Below are 20672 nucleotides of genomic sequence, written 5' to 3' on the forward strand. Positions count from 1 at the left end.
TGTCATCAAATGTAGTAAATGTTTACTGTGAAATGACCATGATACAAAACGGAATATCAAAGAGTACAGAAACATCTGATATATTCATAATGTTCATGTGAGCAGAGGTCAATCTGTAAAAATCTGTATAATACAAATCAGACGTGTACTTGCGTTTCACAATTACTACTTAAAAATCTAGAACCTTATATTGCACAAAAGGCAAACTTTGACAGGAGAATGTAGTTAAACAAAGCTATTTACACCTAGAGTTTGTCAAAGGCACTAAAAATGTATTCAATTTCATGCATTTTGTCTGCAATAATTAAAATGCAAATTAATAGATTAAAAAGACTTTGAAATCAATGCGTTGTTTAAATAAAAAAAGAGAAAATTAAACCACATTTGGAAAATGCTATGATACAATATAAGTTCAGTTCGACAAAAATAAGCTTGTAGAGAATGTGACTTTACAAAAGATTTTTACAAGTCTGTAAAGACAAAATTAAGAAATGAATCAAGTATAAAACAGCAAAGCACTGCACTGTATGGAACTCATACTGTACACAATGTGTCGGTCAGGAATTGCATCTAAGATATCCTACACTTTAACCATTCAGTTTATCTTAGTTACATCTCTTCATGCCTCAGTGCTGCTGTGAGTGTTAATATGTGTCTGTGTTATTAACCACGGTGCTTCAGCACGACCCAGCAGTGAAGACCGGACCATCTGAGGGGGATGATTTCAGTTCGCCAAAATAAAATAAGCAGATCAACTGCAATTCACCTATTAAATCCATGCTGAAATCAATCCCTGGCCGTCGAGTCCTGGCACCTTCAAAGGCTCTTCACACAGAATGTTCTCAGGAGACCAGCGTTTCTCATTCTAGTGTCAAGGAGATGCTTTTCTTCTCCTGCAAGGACTGTGGAAACTACAGCTGCTCAATTCAGTGTACTGTGCCTGAAAAAAGTAAGAAGAAGAATGAGAACCCACAATGCACATGTTTTAATATTAAGCCTAAAATGTGTTTTAATGTCACTGTTGATGAGGATTGTATGATCATTTAACAATATCATTCTTTAAATGCAAGATATTAGCAATAGGTCCACTTTAGCATAATCAAATATACTTCAGTATATCGTTAGTTTATCATTAGCACAATTAATTAGTTGTTCCAAATGATCAGATTTTAAGCATATACCAGTTCAGTTGACCAATAATACAATTGCAGAGTATTTTGTTTATTGAGTACATACACATGCAAATGTAAAAAAAAGTATACTTTGCATGAAATAAATGTATTTCAAATGAATTTCAGTATAGTTGTTTTTTTACTAAGCTTCCAGACAAATAAGCAAACTCAGCATTCAGTCATCTAATTATAGACGTTTGAACTGATTTATGCATATATATTTTTTGTTCAACTTTATTAGCTCTTAAACAACCACAATGCACAATATAAGGTGAGTGAGAGAGGTGTTCATTATTGTGTTGAATAATAGTATGTAGAATAAAAGGACTTCCATTCTTTAGGTGTACAAACTTATATTATAAATGATATTGCTATATTTTGGTCAGTTATACTGGTATTCTCTTTAATTATAACATACATTTTAAATTAAATACATTGTATACATTATTAGCCAATGGCCTCATTCATACACTAAACATTACATTACGGGATAAAAAAATTAAAACTGATTGTGTTAATTACCATTTGAACATCTGAAGGCACTCTGGAGAGGAAATCCATCACCTCATTGTTTTCAATGGCATATGGATTGCGCAGTTTCTTTGTGAATTTATGTATACCTAAAAAGAAAACACTTCAATATTTTCCATAAACGTGCTTAATGATTATAAAGAGAATTCTCACACATTTCTCAGTGCTTGAGAGTAACACAGCTGGTATCTTACCCCATAATAAAATAATGTAGCGTACTGGAATAAAGTAAGTGATCACTGTAGCCATGAGGAGAACCAGAAAGGCCAGATTAGACAAGAACGGGACTGACCAGTTGAATGTACTGGGGAGAAAAAAAGAAAAATGTTGTATTTGGCGCATCAATGCTAATGTGCATGCATTCTTGTGAATATTTCTACTGTTTGAATGCTAGTTTATTGACTAGCAACAGATATAACAGGAAGTGGCCAATTTTTGACTCTTCCGATTATTGTCGTTGAACAATAGTTTGCTATTGTTTGCTATTACAACAACATGCTTTAGCTATTTAACAGAAGTTGTAGTTCCCCTTCAGTTCGGTTTCAAAATTTACAGACAGTGGATAACGTACAATTTCAGACGTTACAAATCATTCAACAACATTGAGTAAATACTGTAAAACCTATTTAAACATACACTATCATCCAAAAGTTTACCATTTCATAATACTGCAGTTTTTTTTTGATTAAATAAAGAGTCTTGGGGAATGTATATCAAATTTCTTTCAGAAACATTAAAAAAAACTCCAAACATTTGAACAGTTGTGTATATATTATGCAATTAACAATTTTCTCTTAATACTCATTACAAACTAACAAACTTTAAAAGCGAGAATGAAGGGGTGAAAACGACACATACTTTTTTATTCTTTCACCAAAGCTTGCAATGGCCTCCAGAAGGTTCTGGACCATTATGACAATTTCCTGAACCATGTGAATTTTCTCCATCAAACCTTTTCTTTCTGATTCCTACAAGAAGAAACATTTCAAAAGGCCAAAGAGATACAATGTCAATGCTCTCTCAATGCTTAGTTACTGGAATAAATGAATGCAAGCAGTTTTCTTAATACGAAAGAGTTATACCTTTTCATCTTCATCTTCCTCTTCATATAACTCCATGGTGTCCTGCAAAGTATATCTTTTTTATATTTTATTTTTTAAAACAAAGCCATTACATTATGTCTGAGGGAAAAATAGTAAGCCTATCACATTTACATTCAGTATCAAAATCACAAACACAAATGCTAAACCTAATTCTTACTCTGGTTGATATTCTGCAATGAAAGCCACAAGTGTTACTAAAATGTATTAAAAAAAATAAAAAATTCACCCACTAGGTCTCTGGTGACTCTCTCAGAGGCGATCTGGAGATAGTTCCACAAAATGAGAAGAACCATGAACATGGGCAGCATGTAGAAATCCCAGTACCACACAGTGAGAACAAAGACCTGAAGGAAAACACATGCAGGATTCAGGCATTCATGAAGACCGAGACTAATGAAGGGTGACATATTCGTCATGCATTTACATAATCGCAATTCTTCTATTAACAGTTCATACATACATGATTAACTATCAGAGTCTTATTTGTAAGGTAAGCTGCTTTAAAAAGTAACCTAGCATTTATAGGATTTATTTCCAAATCATATAATACCACAACAAAAAAATCTAATTAAACCATTGATTGACTGAATTAATGAATTTCTAACCAGAAATGCTATGATGCTCCTCTGCACACTTTCCCACTGGAAACAGCTCTTGATGAACTGGTTGGTGTGGCACACAGCACGATAAAGATTCCTCACGCGAACAACATTCCTGGCAAGAACCTGGTGGTTGTCACATAGTTAGCAGCTCATACACGGACACATTTCTGTGTGGATGTTACCCAACTTATACTATACTCTACTGATGCTACAATATTTCTGAACATCATACCTTCTTAGAAAACTTGGCATTGTCCTCCATAAACTTCTGTTCTCTAGGTGTGAAGGTCCTGAAGCTTGCTTTGATCTGGAATTGAAAAATGTAAAATATTAACTATCCCCACCATTGACATGTTATCTCGTAATTTAGAAGACAATGCTTCCCCACCAATATTTCACTGTTATACACTAGGGGGCGCTATTACACATCTTCTGAATGAATACAAATCCTCCGGAACAAAAACACACATGAACAGGACGGAGAAGCGAGCGATCTCTTATGTAAACAGATGCATATTAAAAACACTGCAATCATTAGCAATAAACATCATATAAATGAAAACTGCTTAATGTTATAGAGTAAAATGTTGATCCAGGAAGTGGTATATGTCTCTGCAAACTTTGGAGGTGTTGATGGAAACGATGTACTGGATTTATGCTTTGATAATCATACTGAATATTAGCCAGATGTAGTTTTTTTTCTTCAGCTTTTTTGCTCAGAATTATGCATTTTTATGAAACCTACCTATATTCAGGTGTTTTGATTTACTAATCAAAAATTAAGTTTTGATATATTTACAGAAGTAAATTGACAAAACATCTTCATGGAACATGATCTTTACTTAATATCCTAGTGATTTTTGGCAGAAAAGTGCAGAAAAGAAAAATCAATAATTTTGACCCATAAACAGTTTGGCTTTCGCTACAAACACACCCCAGCGATTTAAACTGGTTTTGTGCTCCAGGGTCACATATGATATTTATGGGGAAGTCGTGGCCTAATGGTTAGAGAGTCGGACTCCCAATCGAAAGGTTGTGAGTTCGAGTCCCGGGCCAGCAGGAATTGTGGGTGGGGGGAGTGCATGTACAGTTCTCTCTCCACCTTCAATACCACGACTTAGGTGCCCTTGAGCAAGGCATCGAACCCCCAACTGCTCCCCGGGCGCCGCAGCATAAATGGCTGCCCACTGCTCCGGGTGTGTGCTCACAGTGTGTGTGTGTGTTCACTGCTCTGTGTGTGTGCATTTCGGATGGGTTAAATGCAGAGCACAAATTCTGAGTATGGGTCACCATACTTGGCTGAATGTCACTTCACTTTCACTTTTATATATGCTTGGAATGTGAAGCAATCTAAACGGTAAAAAAGTGCTATATTAATAAATGTGACTTGGCCGTTTCATATTCTGCTTGGCTGATCATACCGAACTTTTGAATAAAGGTGTATTCTCTCCGAAAAAGACTCACAGAATTGAAAATGACTTCCAGCTCCAGTACTATGGTTCCTTTAAACAGTCCTCCCAAATTCTCTTTCCTCAGAGGACAAGCAACCTGCTGACCGTTACGTATCTGTTGTAATTAAAAAAAAATCAAACATATTACTATAGAAATTCCAATTCAATTAAGATGTTTTCCACACCATTGATCTAAATTTTAAGAAAAATGTAGGTATTTAAGTAAATTATGTCAATGTTCTGCACTAACCGAGAGTAAAGGAAGGGCCACCTTCCCCAAGAAATCTGGGGCTTTGTCTCCATCCTCATCAAACACGGTCACTTCCAGAACCTCATGAATGTCTTTGACCGGGCTGGTCAACAACAGAATTGGAATAAATGTCACTATTAATTTGATTGTACAGAATAAGATATAGAATACTGTTCAAAAGTTTGTGGTTTGTAAGATTATTTAATGTTTCTCTTATGCTCACGAAAACAGTAATATTGTGAACAACTGCAATTTAAAATAACAATTTTCAATAACTTTTTAAATGTACGGTAAAGACATTTTTATTGTCTTCAGTGTCAAATGAGCCTTTAGAAATCATTCTAATATGTCAAATTGGTGCTCAAGAAATCAAATTATTATCAAAGGTATTTTTTTTTTGATGCACACATATTTCAAAAGAGCAGCATTTATTTGAAATAAAAATGTTAACAATATAAACGCGAATTTTGATCAATTTAATGTATCCTTGCATCCAATAAAAGTATCAACTTTATTAATTCATGTAAATCTTACTGACCATTAAGTTATGGAAGTAGAGTACATTAATAAATGCTGATACTGACAATGTAAAGACTTTATTCCACTCAGGGTTGAGGGTCTTGTATATGGTGTGGGTCTGCAGCCGGTTGTTTCCCAATTCCAGAACACAAAATGGGTCACTCTTTCCTAAACATACACAAAAGATCCAGTGAATGTGGTTGTTGATGCTCACACTCTTGCTCACGACTACAAAAATAAGACTTTTGTAATCAACAAATAATAAATAATACCATTTAGATCAGCAGCCATGAGGTCAGTGGCCTTGATCACTTTAACCTGAAGAAAACCAACATCTCTCAAATCCTTCAGGGAGTTCCTGAAACTCTGCCAAGATTAAAAAAAGAATTGCGAGATCAGGACTGCATATTGTTCATTTTATACCTGTTCTTTTTCTTTTAGATGCCATAGTAAGACATTTAAACATTCTTTTTTTTTTTAAATCCAAAAGTATGCAGTATGCACTCTGTAGCATGCATATGGAAGTCCTGTGGTAAATCGGTTTAACCTACATATTTAACCAGGATGTTGTCTCTCTCATGAGGCTCTTCCAGCGGAGGGGCGACGAGATCCGTGATGGAAGCTCCAGTGCAGGGAGTGGGAGTGACCAGGAACACCACCCTGCCTCGGCCCGGGTCCAGCTCACGTGTAAACAGTGTGGATTCATTCAACGGCAGCCCAGACAAGTCGATCTCACACCTGCAATGTGCACACAGACACACCAGGCCTTGAACACAAAACCAGCAAGACATCCCTAAATTCTGAATTCTTTTGAGATGAATGTTGGCATAGTGTGCTTTACCTCGGAAAATCATTTCGAACTTGTCTCCCTGTATTTTTGTTTACAATTCATGTGACAAGGTTTGCACACTCTGAATGTAAACTGCATTTCTGTTAAACCGCTTACATTAATAATAAAAAATGTGATTTGAAAAGTAATTTGAGCTGTAAAAGTTTCAAAGTGACGTGACATACAGCCAAGTACAGTGACCCATACTCAGAATTTGTGCCCTGCATTTAACCCATCCAAAGTGTGTGCGCGCACACACACACACACACACACACACACATGCACACGCACACACACTCACACACACACACGCACGCGCACACGCACGCACACACGCACACACACACACACGCGCACACACACACACACACACACACACACACAGCAGTGGGCAGCCATGTATGCAGCAACACCCGGGGGACAGTTGTTGGTTTGGTGCCTTGCTCAAGGGCACCTAAGTCGTAGTATTGCCGGCCTGAGACTCAAACCCACAACCTTAGGGTTAGGAGTCAAACTCTAACCACTAGGCCACAACTTCCCCTTTGTTGTAGAACAACTTGTAAAAATGTTTCAGTGTGTTTGAAAGTCTCTTACGCTTGCTAAAAACAATATTGTAATATTGTGAAATAATATTAAAATGTATTACTATTAATATAATATTTAAATTAAAATACTTTTTTATTTTCCTTTTTTTTTTACAGTATATTTTATCACATTTATCTGACCCTTTTATTATTATTATTAGTTGAAAACAGTTGTGCTACTTTTTTTCTGGATTCTTTGATGACTATAAAGTTAAACAGAACAATGTTTATTTAAAATATATATTTTTTTGGAACATTGTAAAAGGTCTTTAATGTGACTTTTGATCAATTAACAATTAATTGCTTTCTTTAAAAAAGGCCTGAATGGTAAAAATTACTTGGCATATTATTGGCATATTTCCATTAGAGATATTTATCATGTAACAAATAGAATCCTTGCAATGTGTATTTACAGGTTTTATATAGTCACGACAGGATGAAATACTGAATACTGTATAACTTTGCCACAAGATACTACACTTTAGTATGCATTTTAACATGTATTTTCTCCTTGCTTCCACTTCCAGCTCCTTACTGTAAACTGTGAAGTCAACAACATAAGATTAAATTCCGATGCAACTGATATCATGCCAGCTTCCGTAAATAAAACTCTGCTTATATTAGACATTCTCAGAGTCCTTCAGAAACCTCAAACTTACTGTCCATAACAATCCTCATATCTCCTCCCCTCTTTTCCCACCACTTCAAACTCTAGAATGCTGGATGTATCAGGATACTGGTTGAAGTCAAATCGTTCTCTCCACTGTGTGTTGACCTTCTTCACTTGACTCTGTGAATTGAAAGTTAATGACTTTGTAACTACATCCGAAAAGAACTAAACCGGTCTTCCTTATTTTTTTCAGTAAATACCTTGCTTTTATATTTCTGATCTCCCAGTTTAAAGCGAACAAACAGGTCCCCCTGTCCATCCAGTGGTAAGTCCCGCCCCTCCACCAGAGTGATTGTATATACCCCGGTCCAGAGTTGACTCTTCTTCATAGACTCTGTGAGACGCTTGTTATGCTCGGTTGTACTTCCCTGAAGATCAATAAAAAATATTAAAATGTGATATTGAGAACTTGTGCAAAGTTTCTGGATGTAATAATCGCAGTGGTTCGCAACTACAACAGCTGGGAAAACAATTGTACATGCTAATGATGTAATCATGCATATTTAAATGTAGCTAAATAAATTTAATTAACTTTCAAAATGGAGGAAAACCCAGTTATTGTATCTTTTATGCATACAATCAAACTACAGTATTTTTGTCACTTGGTAAAAGCTAGTCAATTTAGGCTGATACCAGCATGGACAGGTTGTGCGGCATGGCCTCATTTTCAAAAAAACATGAAAAAAAAATATGCATGATATAAGAAGGCATGACACAAGTTGTTTGCAATGAGAATAAACATGGCTTGTGCCAACCACAGCATTCTTTCAACATTTGATGCTGAAAAAAAAAGAGAGAGAGAGAGAGAGAGAGAGAGAGTTGAGAACCACTGATATATTAGTTGTGAATTTGATTAGTTTTATTCTTCATTGCGTTATTTCCATGCAGATTAACATATAGACTGGCCCCAGATAAAAAAGCAGGATCATTGTTTGTGGAATCATTTGTTTTGAATATATTATTACAGGAAGTATTTGGATAAATTACGAGAAAGCTCAGAAACAACCACTCTAGAATAAAAAAAACAAACAATTAGAGGTAATTTAAAACTAATCCTTCTCACCCTGAGGCTCCTTTTTTTCCTTTGGGCCCATCTCTTCTCAATAGAAACAAATATTGTGAATATATAAGCAGCAAACATTTAGTTTGGTTGCCTAACCAGCTCTTTAAATTCATAAAGTTGCTTACTTGTTTTTTGTTTTTGCCGTCCCTCACAGATAAGCAGATATCGATGATAATGACACCCATATCGTCCTCCAGACTGTTGGGGTCGTCTAATGGAAGCACCATCTCGCTGCTCCTGTACAACAGAGAGAACAAAAGCCTCAGAAACCACACTTCTGCTTTGACCTTTAAGACAAACATTTCAAGTCAACCTACTTTTCAAGTTCCAGTTTACTGAGCTCAACACCGCAGGACCCCATGAAGTCGTCCATTGTCAGATCTCGATCATAAACCTGAATAATGTGTGGATGGGACTGCTTAATATACCTGTGGCTATCTTAGCGTAATGTGAATGCCTATGTATGCATGCCACAGCAAGTAAACGTGTACCTTGATGAAGAGTTTCTGGTCCAGGTTGCGGATCGGGAAGGAGAAAGTCTCATTCCAGACAGGGCTGAGATTCTTATACACCACTTTACTTTTGTATAAGGTCTTCCCGTCCAGTTTGAATTTCACATACGGATCACTTGTGCCTATGGAGAGAGCAATGTTTTATGAACCATCTGCAAATGATTCTAAATTCAAATCTGCAAAAACACACCCGAGGTGGTGAGGTGGCCATGATGCAAATTCAACAGCCGGGAGTCAATTATTCCGCTTATACTTCGGTTACCACACCTCAAGACATCGATCAGATGATATATTTAAAGTGATTCGTCCGGTTTTTGTACTTAAATTGCTATAGTAAGTAGGATTATTTCTTCCTTCGCATCTCATCCAGCGCCTCTTTTGCTGGTTCCAAAGCATCATTTTAAAGCTGGTAATGGAGGCTTAAGCTTAAGCCATTGATAGTATTCTAATGCAGTTTTTAATAAAGTTAATAGAAAGAGAGAGAGAGCTTGTGTGAATTAGACTTCCTCTGTGCAGCTCTAAACAGCGCTGTTATTACCTCGCTAGTGAGAAATGTCATGTGTAGCCTTTAAGTTGCTACACTATATAGGCTAACTGATAAAATCATCAGGGCAGCACTGACAACACCTTTCTGTGCAAACTGCGTGACCGTTATTACAGTTAACTATGCGGAGAGTTCTATGGAACTGTAATGCGGTCAGGAGAGCTGCCTGGAACTACGTTTAGAACATTCGTCAGCCAATCAGCATTCAACGGCCCCATAGTATAAGTAAACATAATATACTAAACACCAGGAAATTTACTTATGGTAGGCATATATATAGTATATATAATGTGAATATGTGTGTTGTATTGTTATATTAATTATAGATTTGTTCAACAGCTGTAGTGCATCAGATGTAGTTTATTATTTTCTTAAGAAAAATCTATATGACCTTTTATAGCACAATTAAGTTAGTTCAGATTGAAATGTCAACGGAATAACCCTAAAGAAAATGTCAAAATGCATACTAAAAAAATGCATCTTAAAAATGACTCAAAATGCCTGCTAAAAATTCTTAGCGGTCTTAAAAATGTAGCCTTTATTAAAAATGTTATATTAAAAAATTATGATTTAAACACCTACACTCATGTGTATTCAATGTGCAAACAAAATATGAGATTATATGTTACTCGATGGTTACATCATAAGACATTACCATTGACACACATTAATCAACATAAGTAAAAAAAATGTATGAAACCGATGATAGAAAACCTGGAACATTTGTATTTAAACAAGATTTTTAAACAACTGTCAATTCAAAAATAGTAATCTGACCTATAAATGTGTAACCTTAGGGATTCCTTCAATCTAATCTCTTTTATAACCTTTCAGTGAACTATGCGGCCAAGTTTTTCAGTGAAAACCAGTGTAGTCCCTATCATTTTCCCTTCAATCAGATGACATGTTAAGTAAACTCAGTTGGCTTTGTGTGGGTTTGTCTTTGACAAGGATGTGGTTAATACTTAAGTGCAACATCAGTGCATGAGGCAAAACCAGGCCGCTTCCGGAGAAAACTATCATTTTGAAAGAGCAACAACAGCTGCAACGTGCTACAACTTCTGGTAGGTTAAAGTGCTACAAAAATGGATACAAATAGGGCCTTCAATAAGGCTGTAATGGGCATACTAAGCAACCTGCCTTGTTGACTATGGTTTGGATAATAACCCTGTTGCACCAGTAGAGGGAGACATGTAGTATGTTTGAACAAGGTCAGACCTCACTTTAAAGACATAGTTCAACCAAAAAAAAATATTTTGTCATCATTTACTCATCAATTACTTAGTTTGATTCTTAAAAAATATTGTCTTTTGTATTCAGCAGAAGGAAGAACCTCATACAGATTTGGAAAAACATGATGAGATAATTGTAATTATTTTGGTCGATTATCACTTTATTATCAACACAATTCAAAAGCAACTCTTTATACTTGGTCTAACTGTGATTAAACCATTAAAAAATTTGATTTATTTTATTTAATAATGGCTGCTTGAAATTCAGCTCTGGATGACAGATAGGTTTAAAATATATATTAAAGTTACTTTAAATTGTAGTAATATTACACAATACTATTGTTTTTACTGTATTTCTGATCAAATGAGTTCAGCCTTGGTGAAAAACACTGACCACAAACCAAACCTTTGAACGGTAGTGTATATTTGAATATCCTATTCACCGATATTCTTAACAAAAGTAAAACGAGTTGCAATCAGCAATTCATGTTGACTTTAAAACAGTAATATGATATGTGGCTATATCAAAGGCAGGTGTGCAAATACTCGCTGTAGAATCTCAAGCTTCTCTTATATAATAGACACACCTATGAAAACTTCATTAAAACTATCCTAATCTTAGTATCCAAGTCTTTTTCTAAAGGAGGATCATTAAGATTGGTTTCCTAACAACAAGATAGCTTTGAAAAAGCCTGCGACCACAAATCATGAAATTAAGGCAAAATATGCAGGCTTATAAACAGGAAGGGAGCTTGTTCAATGAGCCACGTAGCAATGACGCAATACAGACACAATAAACAGCAGTAAATGAACTCCAGATGAGGAAGTATACCAATGCATATCCTAGTCTCCACCTCTCTGTGTTTTTACATGTCTTAGATGAGTGTCTCATGTGCCAGTAAAGACAATAGTCAAGGTTTTGAAGGTTCAAGGTGCGTCTTGCATCAATGCAGGTGTGGCTGCAAACAGGTTTGAATGTGCCGGGAGGAATGTTGGCTCAAGTATGAAAGTAATGCACATGTTCTGGAGTTAACGCAGTCAACTAAAGCAAAAATGAGTGATCAAAGAGTGATAAAGTTTGTTTAAAGCCAAGTAACACTGTCAAAGCCGGTTGATCATTTTAAATGTTTGCTAGCGTTCATTCTTCTACTATCACTCTATCATTTTTTAGTAATATTGACGTATGTAACTTCTATGCCACTACTGTTACTCAACAAAACTGCAAAAAATAATGATTAGAAAATAAGGAGGTGAAATTTGTTAGAAATAGCGCTACCCTCAACTCACGCTATTGGTTAATTCAGTAGCAGACACGTTGGACCAATCACAGCAATGTTTTGAAATCTTATTTACATTTGTCTCTACACAGTAAACTCCGGAAGGAAGTATTTTGATGTTGGCCTAAACTCATCACGTTAATGCATTTTGCTGTGTTAACTCCCACTGATGGGTACACCTTTAACAAATAAGCACTAATGCAAAAACCACTGATTGTTCTTAAAATATAGGGCTGTGTGTTGAGTTTCAGGGTGTGTTACGTTTATACACCGATATCTGACACTCACCGCAGCGGTCTCTAATGACCAGCCCTCGGCCCTCCTTCAGGCATATAGTGAGCAGATACGTTCTCTGAGCTTGCCTCTGATGCTCATTCACTCCAGCTGATTCTGCCTTCATGTCCAGAATCTGATTGAAAAAAAATATATGAGAGAAACCAAATTTTTAATACGAGTCATATGGACACTATATCTGGATAGTGTGACACGACATGTCAAGCAGAGAAAAAAGCAATTTAGTCATTTAGGAACTCAATTTAGTGAACTGAAAAACATTAATGGTCAATAAAAACAGTGAATAAATATAGAAGTGGTGACTTCCTCAAATACACACTATCTTTATATAGTACTAACATCTTTTAGAACTTTCTCCCATTGACTAACACTAATAGTGTTATAATTTATTATTCATAATGGACTTGCTAAAAAGTCAGTGTGGTATTGCATATGAATTCCGATTGAGTTTTTTTTTTTACGCTATCATACGAAAGTTTGGGGTCAGTTTTTTTTTGTGGGGGGGGGGGATTGAAACTTCTTATGCTCACAGACACCTGCATTAATTTGATGAAAAATACAATAAAAACAAAAAGCGAGATCATGAGTCAATGAGGCACATCAATTATAACATCTCTCAGACCACACTGCTAAAACTTCCCAGTCCTGTAGATTTGCTTTATACAACATTAGGAAGATCAGGCACTTTCTTTCTGAACATGCTTCAAACATTCAAACATTCCTTGTTTAAGCTCTTGTTCAATCCAGTTGGACTATTGCAATGCTCTCTTGGCAGGTCTTCCAGCCACTTCTATGTAAACTCTACAAAATAATACAGAAGGCGGCTGCAAGATTAGTCTTTAATGGGCCAAAAAGATCCCACGTCAAACCTGTTCATCCATTTGCACTGGCTAACTGTAGCGGTTTGCCTACAAAACCACCACTGGCTCTGCACCCCTTTATCTAAATTCATTACTTCAGACTTGTGTGCCCTCTAGAAGCTTGTGTTCTGCAAGTGAAGGGTGCAATATTGTTCTATCCTTGCCACATAAAAATCTAGTACTACAGAGAGCCATCATCTTCCATGCTAAAACCTTAACACAAGTCAGGGAGCAAACCTTGAGCCTTCAATATCAGCTTGGGAAAAAGAACACGATTACGCACAGTATGGTCCATTTCAGGGGCATTTAAAGTACAATGTCAGCTGCATGTATTCTGCTAAATATCCTCTGATATCATGTAATAGTAGACTTAAAGAAAAAAATAACACACACACACAAAAAAGGTTTTTTTTTGTGAAAAGTGGGTTCATCCCATAGGTGTAATGGTTTTTATACTGTACAAACTGTATATGCTATGGCCCTTCACCAACCCTACACCTAACCTTAACCCTCACAGGAAACTTGCATTTTTACTTTCTCAAAAAAAAAAAAAATACTCATTCTGTATGATTTATAAGCGTTTTGAAAAATGGGGACATGGGTTATGTCCTCATAAGTCACCCTCTCCTTGTAATACCTGTGTCATACCCATGTCATTATACAGAGTTGTGTCCTGATATGTCACAAAAACATGCCCACACACACACACACACAAAACATGCTAATACTTACATTATTGTGCTCACTGTCATGTATGGAGACCGTATCTGAACCATTTCTGTTAAAATGCGGCTTCTGTTTCCCAAACACAAACACAAACAGAACAAACGAAAGAGTGAAATCATTTTCTAAATACGATACAAAAGCTACTAATTCATGAATCAATGATGTAAAACAATTTCCTCATTTATCTAAAGTCAGTCTCAAGTAGTCAAAAACTGTTATTTTGTATTGGTGACTTCTAATTTCATGGAACATATTTCTAGAATAACACTGAAGATCATATATCTTAAAATCTTTATTAAAAAATTCCTTAGCCCCAGGTAGAATTAATGCTAAGCCACATACACAAAGAACTTGAATTAGTTTAATAAGTTTCCACTGCTAGGAAACATCAAAAACCTTAAATATAACACACTTATAAAACAGCTTACTCGAAAAGCTTTTGAAGATCGTGTTCTTTTAATAAAAACAAAGCACACTGTAGGGTTTTCTTCCTCATTTAAAATCCCAAGTTAATCGTTCAACATCAGGTGATTCTATGTTTATCCTATTACAAGCCAAATCACCTTGAAAAACGAGTAGCTGACTCACCCGTAAAGGAAAATATTCTTGGATACTATCCAGCATCAAAACATATGATAACTCTATTAAGATTAAAGGGAAAGATCACTAATGCAAAATGAAGCAGCGTTACATAACTAGCAAACATCTACCTCCACCTGACTATGAAAGATATCCGTTTGTGTGTTATTTTTGGTGCCGTACAGTACCGTAAAGGTAGTTTGACACTTCCCGGGTGCTCATTTGCATTTTAAACAAATGGAGAAGCACAAGTCTGCTCTAAATGTGTGTTACCACATTCTAGGGCTTTGAAACATTATGACAAGTTCCTGCAGTGGTGACTTGCTCGTGTTCAGAGGAACTGCATTTCACAATAGACTGATGCTTTGTGCGGTTCTCTGGAGGTGAGCAGGCAAAATAGAAGATGGTAAAAAACTGTTTATTGTCTAACTTGAATTAAAGATGTTTCTTTTCAATTAAAATCCTATCAGCGTTCCAAAGCAATGAAAGCTACTTGAAATGCATGCAACTTCAATCCATTTCAATAAAAAGGCAAGTTATCTGTGTGATCTTTATGAAATATGCAGTTGATAAAAACTTCAAGAACACAAGGAAGTACTAAGTTCACCAAAAGCATCAGGTTCGTGTAACACAATCATGCTAGATGTTGCCCAAAAAAAGTCACAGAAAACTTAAACCAACCTCAGCCAGGCTCTCTGATGAAGGAAGCTGTGTGTCCCCCAAACGCAGCACCTGATCCATCTCAACTGTGGATTTGGAGATGTTGTGTTCCTCAGACGGGGCATCAGTGACTGACTCCTGCGACGGCCAGCCGGTCGAGTCCAGCGAATCAGCGAGGCCGGTGCCGCCCCCTTTCTTTCGCAGAGTCACAGGGGTGGTTGGACAACTTTTGCAAGCTGAAGAAGTCTTGAGGTCAGCTGGCTGCTGGTGGGCTGGGCTTTTTAGGTAGGACGTCCGACTCCTCTGCAGGACGTCCAACAAAGGAGTGTTCGTCCGCTGGTCCAACATGCGCTCTTCCCTCACCTCTGGCTTGTTGGGGTTTTTGTCGATGCCAGCCCGCGAGTATCGGAAGAGTTTGGCTTTTTGGCGCAAACTCCCAATCATGGACTTTTTATCACCCATGGGAGTGTGTGTTTGGGTGGATTTCGCAAAGTTGGTCGCGAAGGCCTCTCTCTCACACACTAGAGCTGGCTTGTGACCAAGACCTGCAAGGACAATAGGAGAAAGTAAATTAGACACAAAACTGACCCGGTTTACTTTCACAGCACATGTTCCCGGTCTTAAAATGAATTTAAGAAACGGATGCTTCTTAATCTGCATGTTTCTTTATGCAACTTGGTCTGGCATTAAAGCAAACATTTTCTACATTTCCATTCGTGGCTCCTGTGGTGCTGACAATTAAATTTTTTAAAAGTACAGACATTTCATGAAGTCTCTCAAAGATACAGCATTTCTTTAAAGATGCATGCATAATAAATGTAAAGTAATTTATTTCATAGTATACATAAATACTGTATATATCTTAAGAGACTTAAGTTATGTTTTCTTAGAGGTGCTGGGAAGCCTATCCTAAAACAATGTAGCAGATATGTTAATCTTCAATAAGAGGCTAAACATTTGCTGTGCCTATATATTGATTTTTTCAGCTCCTTTTTCAGCTTGATTGAGTGAACAATCAAACAAGAACATACATCTTTGAGATTTCCATAAATCTGCCCTATGATTCATGACTCACCTCAGACCGTATTTCTCTAAAGACATCTTTCATTGGTTTTAAACAGGCCTAACATGTTGTGGGTGTAATTCAAGCCACGAGCTCATCCCTCTGCCTCCCTTTGTGTGAAAGCATAATTTGACTTTGCAGCTACACATCAGGGTTTTTTCACAAATCAGTGGTAATGGAAAAGGGACACAGGTGACACAGGTGTTTGCTAAGGCAAGTATCACTATTATTATTGCTCATACTTATAGGGTTTGGGATAAAGCCTAAACAAATCTGACCCAAGGAAGAATTAAATTTCAGAGAGGACATGAATGATGCAAATGATGATCAATTGAGAAGCTATTGTGTCATCTGCGTCACAAACGGCTACCTGGCAAATGATGGCAGAAAGACTTGGGATGGGCTTTTTTGACTTTGGTTTTGGTTTGTAGGTAGGCACCAAGAACACACTATAACCACCTACAGCAACAATGCTTTGTAGTCTAAGAAGAGAAGAAAAAATGTATCACGGCTTTCACCATTTCCAACATTAATAATAATAATAATAATAATAATAATAATAAATGTTTCTTAAATCACCAAAAGAGTGATTTCTGAAGGATCATGTGACACTGAAGACAGGAGTAATGGCATATATGTAGTTTAGTAGTGTGCAGGTATATATATAAATCATTTCTAAAAAGGCAATAGATGCATAATCTTCTTATGGGTCTAAATAACATGAATGTAAGATTTAAAGATTCAGGATATTATGCTTACATGCCGAGTATACTCGTAATCTGTCTCACTTTTGCGACACTACAGATTTTTACAAAATTTGACCTGTCTGGGACGCATCTCACACTACAGTCTGAGCCATTATCAGGTACTGGATTACAGCCAAATAACTAGTTTGAGGAAATGGCTTGCGAAGTATCACATTGGTGGTTTTGAGAAACACCACAGATAATTCTTGGTCTGTGTCAAAATAACTTCAAAACTATCGTGCTAAATAGTCTGATTTAGATTAAGACATAAAACAGCAAGTCCTGATGACAGGTTTGTCATCCTGAAGTCTAAACTATACTGAGTGACAATTTACACAATATATTATTTGAGACGACACTTTTGAGGAACTATCAATATATTACTTTCCCAATTACTTGAGGAACTAATTTGAAGTAACTATTTACGATCCAATTTCAGAAAATCCACAATACTGCAAAAAGATTATTAACATCAGATTTCATTTTCACTTTGAAGTTAATGGTGACATAACATCAAATGCAATCTCTTGGTCAAAGGTTAATTCTAAGAAATCATTGTTGAAAATCCTAAATGCTGGATTACACTGAAAAACATTTCAAATATGGCGACCAATAAAGACGATCTGTGGCTATACTGAAATCAAGCGCAGTAGACACACTTCCATCAGCTAAATTAGGCGTGAGATACAACCACTTACTCACATATAATCATTAACTTAAGTAAAATAAAGCTGGACGTAATGTTGGGTTTGAGCGAAGTGTTAAGGTGATGTGGTCCAAATGTCATCCATGTGGTTTTTATAATGCTTCAAACACACTTCCTCCGTTTGGTCCATTGGCCATTAGTATTATCACTTCTTTCACTTGTACAGTCAGTCCCAGCTGTATAGTGAGTCTAGAGCCACATACAGCTCTGTCAGAGCAACGCTTTATGATATTTACAATCCATCTGTGCACATCTGAGTTTGTCTAGCTCGTTTACCCATCCATCTTGTTCCCACACAATTTGACCAATTCATTTTAATGGGAACCTATCTAGTGCTCTGTAAAAGTAAGGTAATGAAAGATAATTCCAAGCACAAGTAGTTTTAGCTTTTTTTAAACTCACAAAAGGAATGTCAACACAATATACTTTTTCCTATTGAAGAAGAATTATCAAAAGATTATTAGACATTGTCCCTCCCACAACACAAACAATGAAACAACATTCACTTCCACAAAGAAGGATCTAATGCTGCTGTCTAAAAAGTGACAACTGAAAATGTGAAGAATGCAGTAGTTATGAAACAAACAGATGCATGATGCATCATATCTGCCTGTTCCAATAAGCACAATATGGAAGAAGTAAACAAAAAATGCAAGACACATCACACAATCAAATACATGCACATTCACTTCTGGGACAGTCCCAGAAGGTAGATGATTCAACATTGAAATATTTCGTTTTCACTTATTTGAATATATAGACATTCATTTGAATAAATTACTGTATCAGAAGTATTCCTACGTTACCTGAGGACCGGCGATTAATCCATTGCCTTTAAACCAAAGTCGTTTCGGATCAAAGAGAAAACATCTCATGCGTTCACAGCAGTGCTTTCACTAACTTCCTACTCTAGTAGTGACATAAGTAATGCAAGCAAGACTTCACTGATGTCTACCGAAATTCAACAAGTGAGCAGAAAGGCCATTGGCATGATTCATGAGCATATGTTAACGTTACTGGTCCGGAAGTTGTCCATAATTGGTCAGGTAGGCTGGGTATAAAAAAAATTATCTGTTTATTTAAATAGCAATTGTGCATTTAATCGATATTAATGTTCTCAGTGCCAAATATGCCATTATTTTAGTTTTACATTTAATGTCTATACCGCTGTTAAGCTATTACCCAGACAGTATATCACGTGACACGTGTTACTTTTCTCACCGCTGGTAAGGATGGACCAATCACCGATGTTTAAGATAACTAGCAATATCGTTTTATAACGGTTGCCGCGATGCGTTTTAATTTGTGAAATAAGTAAGAATTTAAACCAAAATTGAAACGATTATACTTTTTACGTTGATAAAAGTCTCTAAAATATATAAAAATGCTACTGAGATTTGAATGGGTCTCAATGGATAATTCTGCGTTCTGAGCCAACAAGCGCCCCCTGGAGAAAAACACTCATTGTCCCGTGAGATGTTGTTTGTCGCCCAACGAGGTCGTTCTTTAAAACAAGGCTGCTGTAATATATCACATGGATCAGACTGTGAGCTATTTGAGTTTCTTGAAGTTATGAGAATGACAAATGCGCTCAAATTCAATCTGCAAACAGAAACGGTCTCAGGTGAGATTAAATACTGTGTGAATAAATTCCTAAAAATAAATTTAGTTTGTTTTGATGCACTAATAATTTATAGTATCTAGGGGTGCTGTCACCTAGTGGTTAAAAATTATCAAGTAACTGTTAAATTGCAGGGATTATATGACTGTATATGATATATACAGGGACGTGCGGTCAGGGTAGGCAGGGTAGGCAGTGCCTCACCAAAGGAAATGTTGACATTACATTTATTAATTCCAAGAGCTTTAATAATTCACCACATTATTAATTGCATTAATTTTATTCCAAATATTATTTTTTGTAACAAAAATTTTCAGGAATACACATAATATACTCATTTTGCCATTGTTTGCTCCTAAAAACCGTTGTTTCATGCAGGAAATTCAAAAGCCATGGCCATTGAGGCAGAGGTGAGCGGTGCCTCTTTGGTCCATAGAACGTAGTTTATGTAGATTTGCGCATGCGCAGTCAGTTCTCATGCTGTCTTGAATTATCAACATTGAGGCAGAGACCGAGCTTGCTTCATGTCACGTGATCTACTCGCTCTCACTCAATCCGCGCGCTTCCCGAATACTAGCATCTAGTATACTTGCGTGTCGGTGTGTGCGCCTAGCAGTTTGTAGGAGCGAATAAGCTGTTTTTGTACTTTAAAGCTGCACTGCTGACGCAATGTTTTCTGACTGTAGCCTGGTGCGCCGTCACCAGACCAAAAGTGTGTGTGTGTGTGTGTGTGTGTGTGCTGTGGCTGTCTGTGCGCGTTTGCGCATTTTGATTGGAGTGACTAGGCTGCCGCGCCGCCTCCTTCTCTGTGTCCCGCACAAAACATTTGTTTGTTGTATAAGTCATAAGATAGATGTGTCCATTAATTTGATTATTATATTTGATTGTGCATTAGCCTCACATGACTGACTTTGCTGAATGCAGGCAGCGATCTGATGATGCCTGATATGAACTTGGGTTGCTAAATTAACTGAATGAATATATGAACATATATTCCACACATTGATAGGTCACAGCCTACCCATGACAAGATTTCACCGCACGTTACTGGATATATATCATCATATTTTGAGGCACC

General features: G+C 36.6%; 1 protein-coding gene across 2 annotated transcripts; it reads right to left on the reverse strand.

The window, feature by feature from the left end:
• On the reverse strand, window positions 1-18949 carry mctp2b (multiple C2 domains, transmembrane 2b). 2 transcript variants are annotated; one of them, XM_059526780.1, is made up of 23 exons: window positions 18780-18949; window positions 15480-16003; window positions 14226-14288; window positions 12628-12748; window positions 9266-9408; window positions 9092-9168; window positions 8900-9011; window positions 8775-8807; window positions 7912-8079; window positions 7701-7831; window positions 6180-6366; window positions 5901-5994; window positions 5694-5796; window positions 5110-5212; window positions 4873-4974; window positions 3641-3715; window positions 3412-3531; window positions 3037-3150; window positions 2786-2827; window positions 2562-2671; window positions 1898-2007; window positions 1695-1792; window positions 1-940 (listed from the first exon to the last, which is right to left on the reverse strand). In XM_059526780.1, the coding sequence occupies exons 2-23, from the start codon at window positions 15918-15920 to the stop codon at window positions 872-874; spliced, it is 2616 nt and encodes an 871-aa protein (XP_059382763.1). In that variant the 5' UTR covers window positions 15921-16003; window positions 18780-18949; the 3' UTR covers window positions 1-871. The 2 variants fall into 2 exon arrangements, with proteins under 2 accessions (XP_059382763.1, XP_059382771.1); XM_059526788.1 differs by lacking the exon at window positions 8775-8807 and having other exon boundaries at window positions 18780-18948.
• Between the last annotated feature and the right edge of the window lie 1723 nt (window positions 18950-20672).

Source organism: Carassius carassius, chromosome 3 (assembly GCF_963082965.1).
Source record: "Carassius carassius chromosome 3, fCarCar2.1, whole genome shotgun sequence".
Lineage (NCBI taxonomy): Eukaryota > Metazoa > Chordata > Actinopteri > Cypriniformes > Cyprinidae > Carassius > Carassius carassius.

Bases quoted from the DNA above. Each gene is read 5' to 3' on its own strand.
- mctp2b (XM_059526780.1), bottom strand. From the start codon at position 15,920: ATGGGTGATAAAAAGTCCATGATTGGGAGTTTGCGCCAAAAAGCCAAA. The intron at 3,716-4,872 runs GTGAGTCTTTTT...TTTCAATTCCAG, and splicing joins TGGAAGTCATTTTCAATTCT to ATCAAAGCAAGCTTCAGGAC. The intron at 2,008-2,561 runs GTATGTGTCGTT...TTTTCTCCCCAG, and splicing joins TTTGGTGAAAGAATAAAAAA to TACATTCAACTGGTCAGTCC.